At 33.7% G+C, this 13,055-nt stretch overlaps 1 protein-coding gene across 1 annotated transcript in view; it reads right to left on the reverse strand.

Moving 5' to 3' along the window:
• Nucleotides 1-1,281: 1,281 nt before the first annotated feature.
• Nucleotides 1,282-13,055, reverse strand: part of Olfm3 (olfactomedin 3) — a 190,660-nt gene continuing 178,886 nt past the window's right edge. Inside the window, exons 5-6 of the mRNA XM_075981551.1 lie at nt 5,487-5,593; nt 1,282-4,287 (exon numbers count right to left, since the gene is read on the reverse strand). Of these exons, the coding sequence (XP_075837666.1) occupies nt 3,610-4,287; nt 5,487-5,593 (785 nt within the window). The 3' untranslated portion in view covers nt 1,282-3,609. The remainder of the gene's footprint in view (nt 4,288-5,486; nt 5,594-13,055) is intronic.

A 13,055-nucleotide genomic window follows, 5' to 3' on the forward strand; every position in this document is an offset into this window, starting at 1 on the left:
CCTCCCTGTTTTTTTTTTTGTCTTGGAATGAAATTCACCATACCAGAACATAGTTAACTAACTTCAAAAAGGAAATTAATCCTTGTTGACACAAACCAATGCTATGGATCGGAGATTTAGTTTTCTTCAGTGGTGTGACCCAGAGTCAGCTTTCCATGCTTCTTGGATGGAACCATACACTCATGTGCATAGTGGTAGCTCTAATCTGTTCCAGTGGATTATAATAAAGGCAGAAAAAAGCTAAGAAGTTGGGAGGGGTATGTCATGGGTGTCAGAGAGGAATTGGTTAGAGGGATTTCAAATATCAGTACTATAGGAACAAGAAATGACCTTTGTACGTCTCTCAGAAATACTACAACAGTTTGAATGGGTGCTAAAATATGAACAGGAGCTAAATCTGACACCCATGCTTTGCTATATAGCCTTCTCTTATGGTCCATGTATGAGGTGATGGCGAAGTTGACGTTCACATTGAATGTTGTTTGATAATGTCACAGAAAATTTGTATGTGTAATAAAGAATTTGCGATTATACTTAAGTCAGCAAGATGCAATTTTTGATTGTTTTCTTTAAACTAACCTTTTTCTGTAAGGTGTGGCCTTTTGAAACTCTACAATGGCTACATTTTTGGTAACTGAACTAACTTGAAGGTATACTTTTTATTTTTCTCCCAAATGTATTCTTATATAACATTTCCAAAACAAACAGTCTGTGATCTGAAGGTGAAGAGGTAATGCTACTTTTAATTCAGATGTTTTTCTTTTAGGAGATTCAAACTTCAGAACTAGTAGTTTTAATACTCTTCTTACTAGGGGAAATTTTTATTGTTTTGATGTTAAGACATTCACAGATTTGTAGGATCATATTTCAGGAATCATCACTCTGATTGTAAAAGTTCTACTCAGAAATTTGGCAGCAGTGGCTTTCAAACTCGAAGACATGGTTCTGTTTGTTTTTTCTTTAATTAAAAGTAAACATCAATAAGAAGTTAATATTTTCTTAAGTTTTCATCACCAAGAGTGCTTTCCATTATAAAGAAATGAGAGGACAATAGTGATAACAGCTGGAGCTACTGGATTTGTGATAAAGCATGACTAATTATTTATTTTCTCTGCACAGATTGCATCTGTTTTTTCTTTCTCTTTTATTCCTACACATTGTTAACACAATGGAAGTTCACCGTTATCCAAACTCCTAGATAAATTCAGATGCAATTAAAGAGCCTTGTGATTCAAGGTCCACAAATACAAATAACACACCACCACAACCTGATCACGGATATATTATTTGAATGACACGAAGTACTTTAATGATAGGATTAATTTAGAAGCTACCAGTTACATAGTTCACTTTCAGACATAGAATTTCTGAGTTTAGATCTCTGTACTGCTTGGAGTCTAAAGATGATTTTAAAATAACCATTATTTTTCTCATAAAATTACTTTATTTGCTGAAGATTAAAAAGGAAACAGTGATTAAGTTCTTATTTATTTCAGGCACAAAACTGAACATAATTTATTAAGGAAATGCTCATAAACTGCAAATGTTTAATGCAAGTCATATTTTAAGCGCATGTTACCCCACTTCTAGTGACAATAAAATCTTAGCTTGCTCTAGCAGCACATACACTAAGTATTGGATAGGTGATGAAACCATACATAGAAAACAAGAGGGCTCTGTACAAGTTGCACACTTCACAAATAAGCCATGATCATCCATATTTTAAATGTATGTGATACCACATAACATAATAAGAATGGTTCCTATTAGAGATTGTCTGCCTAAAAATTGATTCATTTCTAAAACTGGCATGAAGTTTTATCTTATACAAATTGCTATATGAAGTAGGAACTGCTTACATTATAATATGTGTAGTATGACAAATGAATCTCCTATATTTCCCGACTCTTATTTGTGGATGGGGACTTTGGTAAATGTTTGTGATGAGAAGTCACCATTATTAACAAACACAGAGTGCCCATGAGATCATGTTTATGCTTCATGAACAAAAATTAGCTACTCCTTCAATCTTGAATTTCAAGATTGAGTAATTATATTCTCCAATTTTGATGGGATATTTGAGAGCAACTCTGCAATTGCAGAATTTAAAACGAATTACTCTGAACATCATTATCTGTTTATGGAGTGCTTTGTCTGAATCACCATATGCTTATTTTTAAAATGTGATATTCTAGAGGACAAAAATTTTACACTAGGTTATATGATATTTATTTTAATATATATTTTTAGAAAATTAAAATACACCCTTATTTAGTTCACATAAAAGTGCCTTAGAGGAGTTCTTTGGAACATAGGGAAAGAACTTCTAAACTGATTTGCATGTTCAATATTTATTGATTTTATGTTCTGTGGAATTAGTAACATAAATGTTATCAAAGTTTTGCTTTTTAGATTCTTTAACTTTGAGCATATTGAGAGGCAAGGTATTTAGGGATTGCATTTTAAATTTTCTGACTTGGTTATACATTTGAAACCAAAGAAAACTCCCAATTCTTTTTATCATTTTTTTGTACAAGCTTGCCATTAACTCTCCATGGTTTATGATTTTAATATAGAAAAAAAATACTCAAATTTTCGTTCCTTAATAATCTCCATGTGTTTAATATTATATAAGAAATGGAATTATTGAAAGTTGTATGCAAAATATGTTAAAATACTAATATATATGTACTATAACAACACTAATATGATAAATGAATAGAATCAAATGCAGTCTTTATAACACAGCTGCACACTTTTCAAACGATTATGTGGGATACTTCTTGGAAAAATAATATCACTACATTGGATTGGTGAGCCAATAGTAGAATAAACTTGGTACTAAACAAAGAGTCTGTATAGGATACCTGGTTTAATTTTTTTTAAAGTTTATAATACTTATGTGAAGGGGTAAGCCAAGATGATCTTTCTCGATCACACTTGAATAATTACTGAGACTAAATTTTAGTGCACTTTATAAAAAAATGTTACTTTCATAGAAGTGAAGAAATACAATTGTACGATGGTGGTTACACTGATAGAAATACATACTGCCAAAAAATGTCAGCAAGGGATTCAGAAATGATTGCACAGCACCGCATCTGAGAATGTGGTAACAGCAACATGATTGATAGTATTTTCCATATAAATAAACTCTTTAAATCTTTTTTGTAGAAATAAATGCGAGGAAAGTGCTTTTCTTTTACCTTAATTCCTATGAAAATATTTCTGAATGTAGACAGAGCAAGAGACAGTAAAAAAATTACAGTTCAGAAAAGAAGACATTCATGCATTTAAGCCACCATTAGTCTGATTCTAATACAAGGCAGACCATTAATCTTTTGCAAAACTATGACTCTAGCCACTTAAACTCTTTTTAGTGCTTTGCATGACAAGGGCATGATAGGCCCTGTAAGTTTAGGAGTTAAGATGTGTTTCTAACACATTAACTTAGACAAACACTTTTTGAAACTCCAAATATACAATAAAATACTTTGCTTTGGAGAAATGATGACAAGTCATTCAAGGAGAAAAATATAAACACAGAAAGATTCCTATAGAGTTTATCATGAATGACAGTGTAGATAGATAAAAATAAATGACATTTGCCTATGTGTCATCTTCAGTCTTAATGATGTGGAACAGGGTAACATTGAACAGGACCTGGTGGCCATTGTTCCAGGCATAAAGAGCTCTATCTCTAGCATTGTAGTCAAGCATGGATATGTGAAAGTATTGGTTATGGAAGGGGATGTCTGTGTACTCATATGTGGAAGTTTTTGTGGAATAGGAATAATACACTTTGGCTCCAGTTAAGTGAGAATTTGTGACATACAGAGTCCCACAGATCATGAAGGATTCCCCTGCACTTCTCTTGGGATAGCCGGTGCTCCAGCTCTTCATCACCTCCAAGGTGTCTTGATTAAGCTGGCTGATGACAATATTGCCTGCATTTTGGTTAGTTGCATACACAGCCCACAGCCCAATTTCATCAGCCATGAGGTCAATGTCCGAGAATCCACCCCACGTGTAGGGGTATACATTGTGAAAACCAGCATACTCCAGGCTTCTCTGGGCTAACACTCTCCCTAAATCAAAGCTGTATTTGATGATGATATTACTCTGATACTTGTTAAAATAGAGTGAGCCGTTGTAGACAACATGGTTAGTTCCTGCCCACTTGAAAGGAAGGTTGTATGTCCTTGATTCAGCTCCACTGACAAAGTCTGCAATGGACTTGTATTCACGGACTATTTTATTGTTAGTGTAACTGTCCATATACCAGACCTGAAAATAAGGGGAAAAAAACAAGAGAATCAAATGGAGTGATTAAATTCTGGTTTTTCACAAAAATTTTAAAATAAAGATAGTTACAAAGTTTCAAATTTTGGATGCCAAATGCTCTTACTTATAACCCATTCAAATGTGATAACATTACAAGACCTTGTAAAGATATTGTATGGAGGGTCAGCAAAACAACTCAGGAGGTAAAGATGCTGTCAAGACTAACAAGCTGAAAAAAAAAAAAAGACTAACAAGCTGAATTCCATCCCCTGATCCAAATAGTAGAAATCAAGAATCACAGTGTTCCTCTGACTTCTCTATATATGTGACATGGAAACACACATAGATATATTAATTTTTAAGAAAAGAATATTTGTATAAAAAAAGCTGATTTTGCTGCCATCAAATTAACTTGTTTTCTCTTTATTTTATTTCTGGCTAGTTAGTGCCTATTGCTGGCCAAACCCATCACATGTTATTCCAAAGAAAATCTGCTGATGTAACAACTTTAAGGCTTTATCTTTGTCCTGCACATGCTCTAAAAACATGTCTCTTTTATTTTACATGCCAAACCTATGTGGTTACCTTGTGGTTATCACAGAATCTTCTAGTGTCCATTATTTATTGGATTTTCTTGGAGATTTTAGTGAGACCATTGCATTAATTTAATAAAAACCCTCCTTTGAATATGACTATTAAGAACCTTAATTCATAATTAATTCATTACTTAGTAGGACCGTAGTAAGTTATTATTATATTTAATTGCATAATACAGATATTGTAAACCTATAAAAACACCCTCACTTGTTTCCGTTGTATTTCTTTTACAATTCTCTCCAGTAATATAATGATTTACATAATAAATTGGTTCATTACTCAGTGCTCAGGGTTTTTTAATATAAAGATCGTATTTCTTATGGAATATTAAGGAAATTGTATATGAACATGATTCATACATTTCAAGCATAAGCGAAGACTAAATTCAATAACAACTAGCCTACAGTACACTGAAGAATTGTCAGAACAAATCACTAAAATAGGTTTGTTCCACAAGTTAGATGTATCAACAGTTTTAAGTGAAAAATATCAAGAAATCAAGCTCTTTACATCATAACCTATATCATGAACAAAAGGAATAGCCTGGGAGGAATAGTATAGGAGAAACATAATTATAAGCAAAAGCACTGATAGAAGCAACATACTCTGTTATGTTTTTCAGATGCTAAGGGGTCTGTCATCCAAGCACCAAATCGTGTTCCAGATGTCTTGACTGTGATGGGGCCTGTGATTTTCATCAGTTTGCCACATGCTGAAATTAGAGGAACATAAACATGTTGGTTGAAAGCGGTTAATGAGTCTAATACACAAACTCAGAAGAAAGCAAAGGGAGGGATATAAGGCCTAGTAAGTCCATGAAATGAATGTCACATGTTCTGAATGAATGAGCATCATGCTGACTATAATGTATTTAACTGCTCAAAGGAGCCATGACTTGTTATTTCAATGCTCTTTATGTAAAGTATAATACTATAGGAAAAATGGTTCATATGACCTGAGAAGAAATAAAGAAGAAAAGTCATTATCATTATATCAATTAGTCCTTATTTATTCTAAGTAAAATTGTTGTAAGCGTTGGTTACTTTCTTTTTGTTTTTCATTTTAAGACTTTATTTTCATTGAAAGACACTCCTTTTTAATTGGAAATTGGTTCTTCTCTCACACACTACATTGCGATCACAATTCCCGCCCTCCACCCTTCCGAGTTCCCTGCAGCTCCCATCTTCCCCAGATCCATTCTCTCTCCACTTTCAGAAAACAATAGGCCTCCAAGCTGAACAGGAAAAAGACAAGATACAATAAGACAAACTGAAAGTCCTCTTTGGGAGGTTGGTCAAGGTAACCTAATAGGAGGAAAGGAGTCCCAAGTGTAGGCAAAAGCTTCAAACACATACTTGGTCCTACCGGTACCAGTCATGTTTGTTTGATTATCAGCCACCTACATCTCTCACCTTTTCTTATGTTTTATGGTCATTGAAAGCATATAAACTTAGATAGAACACTGAAGACTATTTTAATGTTTAATGAACAATATTAATTTCATGAAAATATATGTATATATTTAATACCTATACTAATATTTATATTTATATATGTAGTCATGTTGGCTGTGCATATGTCTTAAGCAACTGAGGTTTTATAAATGCCAGAACCAGAACCAAAGAGCAAATATTTTTATGGATTTTTAAATAGAAGAATTTAGAAGCAATTTATCATACACATTTATTTTTCCATTAAAATGTTGGATTTTATAACACAAGAGTGTGAATTCAATCATAGACTCCCTGAAAGTTGTAGAATTTTGACGGGTCCAATATACAGATAAAAGGGCTTGATAGAGCATGCATTGACATGCAAAGAACAAAACCTGATTATCTCAGGTTTTCAGACTTCCAGAGAAACTATAATGAAAGTGTCAGGAACCCAAAGTACAGTGAACAATATTAATTTCATGAAAAATATATGTATATATATACATATTAAATATCCATACTAATATTTATATATGTAGTCATGTTGGCTGTGGATATGTCTTAAGGAGCTGAGGTTTCATAAATGCCAGAACCAAAGGGCAAACATTTTTTATGAATTTTTAAATAGAATTTAGAAATAATTTATCATACACATTTTCAAAAACAATTTGCCTATAAATATTTAACTTTGGTCAAACAAAGAAATAGCCTTCCTATCTGATTATTAAATTTTTTTTCAATTTTTTGTCATCTTATTGCATATTTTTCTATCATCATCTGGCTAATGTAAAAATTGATAAATGTCTAGTTCATTGCCGTTTGCACCTATGTCTTTGGATGAAAAGAAGAAATGCTCAAGGCAAATTATGGACAAAAGCAATCTAGCTTGGAGCTTATTTTGACTCTCTGTATGTGCCTCATAAGAATAATTTGTAATTGGCAGGGTACCAAGATGCCTAGTTGGGAAGATGAAGCATATGAACGTGTTTTGTTTTGTTATTGCTTCAGTAAGTACACATTCTATAATCTCTAACATTTTAGGATACCTGAATTGCAATCCTGTCCTACTTTCTTTGAAAGGAATTATATGTGCTATCAGCTCTGTTAAGTTTATCATTTTTAAGATTTCTAAGGCTCAGTTTATCAAGACAGTACTAGTGATTCATGAGATAGATATCCCTATCTATATCCATCTATCTATCTATCTATCTATCTATCTATCTATCTATCTATCTATCTATCTATCTATCTATCATCACATAGCTTGACTTAAGACTACTTGGAATATGGCAGTTCAAATTGTTTTCAACACATAAAAGCATATGAGCAAAATAGTATCCATCTGAAGTAAAGAAATGACAATGTATTTTGAATAGACCTAGTTGAGTAGATGATATGAATATATAGTTTGTCAAAGTGATGTTTAATGATGTGACACATAAACATTTATAAATGAACATATGAAAAGACAATGAAAATTTCCAGTGTACAGGGATTGAAATAAAAAGATATTCCTTTCTCCAATTAAACCACAGAACTATTTATGTGTGTTTTCTTTTCCCTGAAAGATGGAAAAGAATTCTGGCTTGAAATGATGGACTAATATCTGCTTTTAACTCTTCTATTTTCTGATTTCAATAAAACTACAGTGGAGTATAGCATTGGATTTGTTTAATCCCAAATACAGGGGAAAAGTACAAAGAGCTACTTGTAGAGAACTTTCAACAAATCCCTCAAAGGCACAGATGATAGAGAGCAGTCATGCAAGATTTGGAACGAGATGTGTCAGCTTCTGCAGAGGAGATTATGGTTGAAGGAGCGGCATTAACATTACATTGAAAAGTGAAATATGGAGTCAGAAAGGTACAGAGAGAACATTTGGTGCGTTTGGTGTGTTCTGGCAAACTGAAAGCATTGGCACTACTGAAAGAGTGTTAAGAGTAATTGATTCCATTTTATTCTCTAGACGTAGGGCTCCAAATCAAGTCATCACACCTGCAAAACTGTGTGTCAGACTTAAAGTGGATAATGTAAATTTGGGAGGCCCAAGAAAAAAAGTGTCAAGCTTTACGTAAATACTTAAGTGATCGAGGAGATTATTGCTCAAAATTGTAAAGTTCATAGATAACAAAAATAGCTTTAAAATTGTGGTAAAAACAATAAGATATTAAAAGACAGTATTCTGATAAAAGACAATGCAGAGAGTACATGAGACCCTTCCCCCTTTAGACACTTATGTACTTAACATTTAGGCAATGAGAAAACAACTTAAGAAATTTATTACTAAATGAAAACTATGGTTCCATTTTACAAAAACAGGTGTAAGATTAAAAGCATTTTCCCCAAACTGAAAAATGTTAACACTGAAAAAGGGGGAGGAGAAATGAGACACAGAGTATTGGTTCAAGTGTCTAAGTAAGAAGAATAGGAAGAGACACAGAAAGAGTAGGAGAAAGTAAACAAATTTGCTCAAGTACCTGTAATAAAATTACTGTGAAAAGTAAGATAATTAAGAAAAAGACATTCAAGCTGCTTACATGTAAACAAGTAGGAATTAGATTGCAATTGAGGTTTTTAACATCACATTGAGTCCTGGATTGCAATAAGGACTCAGGCCTTTGTACTGAAGAAAAAATACCCAAGTAAAACAATGCATGATCTTTGGTGCCATGATGTGCACCATTTCAGAACTCTATTTTCTGTACAGTTTTCTTAAAAATTTATTTGAAGACATATTCCAGTGTACAAGTTATTAACTGAACAGAGAAGGAAGCCAGGCAAGGAAAGCAATGACTTCTTGTGTGATGAGAACTACCGAGCAGGAGACTTTGAGAAAGCTTCCAGAACAGACAACTCTAAGAGAAGGACTCATATTATGTTTGTGGAAATGTAAATTAATACAGCCACCCTGAAAATGATACAGATGTTTACAGATACAGGTATGTTTAATATGATTTAAACATCACACATATGCATATGTGTGTGTAGACATCATATTACCACCATGCTCAATTTGAAGATTATAATATCAGTTAACATTTTTTTTTTAAAAGTGATAAGTGGATTTGATCTTTAGATAGACTTGGATTTTAAGAAAAGATATATTTACTTTAAATGTTTGGGCGTTTGTTGGCATATATGTATGCACCATAGGTGAAGCATCTCCAGAAGCCAGAACAGGACATGGGATTCCCAGGAACCAGAGCTACAAATGGTTGTGAACCAGCACTGAGTGTTGAGAACTAAACCTGTGTCCTTTGTAAGAGTAACAAGTATTTTTAACTGCTGAGGGATCTTTCCAGCATAAGATTGCGACTTTCAGAAAAATATATGAATAGGTGAAGATAATGACTTAATTTTTAACTTTTTGAGACTTTGTGTCTTATTGGCCTGGAATTCACTACATAGATCAGGCTGGCCTTGTACACACAGAGATCCCCATGACTTTTTTCCCCAATGCTGGGATTAAAGGTATGCACTATTCCATCTGATTTATGGATATATATTAAAGTATATTTTATTTAATGTCCCAGATATTATAGTATTAGATTTATAGAGAAAGGACTTATGTTTAATTTTATCACTTAGCTTTGTTCTCTGATTTTAGAAAAGGCAAAATTTGCCTAGTGATAGCAAAAAGAGATAAAGTTCATATTGTTAAGAAATACAACTGGGAGAATAGATGGAGTATAGGAGAATGACTGTCTCCATTTTAAAAACACGTATAATTACAAAATATTTCTCAATTGAAGATTAAAAATCTCTGTCTTGAAACCAAAAATAGTTTGACTTTCGTAAATATTCCTGAGTTGTCATAAAAGCATACTAGGTAGAGATATGAAGAAAAGAAACCCAAGAAGGAGATGTTATCTAATTTTTCAGCTAACAAAATAGGATGTCATCAAATGATATCTGTGGTTGACCTAAAAAGTAGAAAATAAATTTATTATTCAAAATGCTGTTGCAACCAATACTATGCCCTAAAATTAAACTGTTAAATGGGTTAAACTCTGGGGAAAGGAACCAAAAGAGACCGTTGGTTTCCATTCTAACTCTTTAAAAAAAATTAAGCATACTATTTTTGCCATATGTGTGTAATATTTAAATTGTAATTTAAATTGTTAAAGTGGTTATAAAAACCTCATAGTCACCAGATTGGAAAAGTTTAAAAAACTGCATTTATACATTGCCTGTTGAAAGATCATTTCCAGGTTTTATGTCCCATGCATAGCTAGAAAATGGATAGAAACAAGAAAGGGTCACAGATTGAAGAAATGAAACTTGTGAGAAACCTGCACTTTGATATTTTGAGTGTGAGGCTTAGACCAAAACTGAATATTTTTAACTTCCAGTTCAATTTTACAGATGACTTAGCAAGTTCTCTTTCTTTACATCTTTAAACTTCCAAAAACGGGAATACTATGAATTATAACATTTATTCACATATGTAGTAGGAATGGCGGGGCTGCGTCCCCAGCACCCCGGCCGCCTGACTAGGTTATGCCCCGAAATAACAACACACAAATTGTATTCACTTAAATACTGCTTGGCCCATTATATCTAGCCTCTTCTCGGCTAACTCTCGCACCTGGACTAGCCCATTTCTAAAAAGGTGTGTAGCACCCCAGGTGCGCTTACCGGGAAGATTCTAGCCTATGTCCATCCTGGGTCGGAGCTTCATCGCGTGTACCCGGGAGATTACTACACACATATTTTCTATAACAGCAAGTGTAATAATTTTTAAAAGATGAAAAATGGGGAGAAAGACTATATAGAAGGAGAGACAGAGTCACAGAAAAGGATGGAGGATATATCGAAGGAACAGGAGAATCTAAATAACACCGAGATTGTTTCAAAAGCCTTAAGGGTTAGTATTATTTTATACTAACTAAATTTACATATAATATACATAAGTGTATTGTATACCCAGACAAATAGCTTAAATGAAGCTATGCCACATCTAACAAAAACCCAGCAGCACGTGTGAGATTTCACAGTGTGAGCTGTTGGTCAGGGGTGTCCAAGAGCCTCTCCACACAATGCAGCATATTGCTATTTTCCATGGTGCCTCTTAGAGGTAGAAGATAAGTTCCTGTTGCTGAAGATACCATGTAGTTTGACCATAGGATTAGAAATATATTGACTGAATGTGACCTGAAAGCCTCTTCCCTCAGGACTACTTTTCATAGAATCAGAAGTGCTATGCAAAGTGCCAATGGAGAGAAGCAGTCAATTGTCCTACCTAGCTGATACCCAGAAATCACAGCAATGACCAGCATGGTAAGATGTTCCTGAATGTGCATATCTTCTTGGTAACCAACAGCTCTATAATTTTTCCAAGGCCTCAGCAGGAAGGAAATCATGCCTGATCCTAGAAACCTAGTCAGTCTCTGGGGGTAATGAGGTTATAGATTTTAGAGTAGAACTTACTACTACCAATTTACAAGACCGGCTTAATTACTAGTTGCTTTCAAAACACTTTTCCATATACCGGTAGATAAATGCCCTATCACCTCTCATCAAAGCAGCATCATGTGCCAACATAAAAAGACAATCGAGGAAAACTACAAATGATTAAAATGCAAAGAACAACAGATTGTACAGTCCCCAGTCCCAATATAGCTATAAAAACATTCCTATACTTAGGGTTCCGAGAACATCATGAGACTGATATGGAAAGATTATAAGAGCCAGAGGACCAGGAGTTTTCCTGTAATATTGTGTTTCCTAGAAAGAGTAAAGATAAGGAAACTACACCCATGCTAACATCATCAATAGGATTGCATAAGCAAGACCAAAACTAGAAAAACACCAACAGACATGGAAGGGGAAGTCTCATCAGACTCCATAAATAACTACAGATAACTAATGGCTACTGAAAGAGAGAGAATTAGTCTTCCCCAAGATGAGTGCCTAATTGGATATGCATTGTCAAATGGTCTGTCCTGAAATCACACACATACAAACAACACTAAATGGACTCAACTGGTTGCATATATATATATATATATATATATATATATATATATATATATATATATATATATATAAATGTATGTGTCAGTATAGTAAGCAAGGCTAACATGAGAGGGACAGGTGGGATGAGACGTTAGAAGGTTTAGAGGGAGGAAAGAGAAAGGTAGCAAGGATCTAGTCATTTTGTAATTAACATTTTAAAATCATAAAGAAGATAATTTGATTAGACTTATATTTCTAATGAGTTATCACACTGTATTCCTGCACATGGCTTTTTAGAAATGTATTTCTCAGGAGTTCTCATTCTATTCCTGACCATATCTTTTAAGAGATATAATAATGTCTGTTTGATCACTTCTTAGCCTTTAGCTAAAAGCAAGTGTATAATCTGCTCTTATTATTTTAACAAATTGTCTGAGGAAAATTCATTCGCCATTACATAGGAAAATCAAGTTAATTTTGAAAATTTTTAAAATATTAGTTTTCTTAGACATTTTAGTTGTATGAAAATTATTTTCAATATGCATAGGTGATAGTGTGTGAGCTGTGCCTTCAAAGAAAGATACTTCAGATCTATTCTTTGACCGTGGAAGATCCCATGAACACTGATGAAGCTTGTTCTTTGCCTTCCAGTCCTCTCTGGGTTATGGTTTCTCCATCATCGACTTGCCTGTTCAGCATCTACTCACTGTTTCCTATCTTTCCAATGACACACAATGGACAATATTTGGCTCTGTCTTCCCTTGTTTGACCTGAATCCACTAG

This window comes from Microtus pennsylvanicus, chromosome 7 (genome assembly GCF_037038515.1).
Source record: "Microtus pennsylvanicus isolate mMicPen1 chromosome 7, mMicPen1.hap1, whole genome shotgun sequence".
In the NCBI taxonomy this organism is placed as follows: domain Eukaryota; kingdom Metazoa; phylum Chordata; class Mammalia; order Rodentia; family Cricetidae; genus Microtus; species Microtus pennsylvanicus.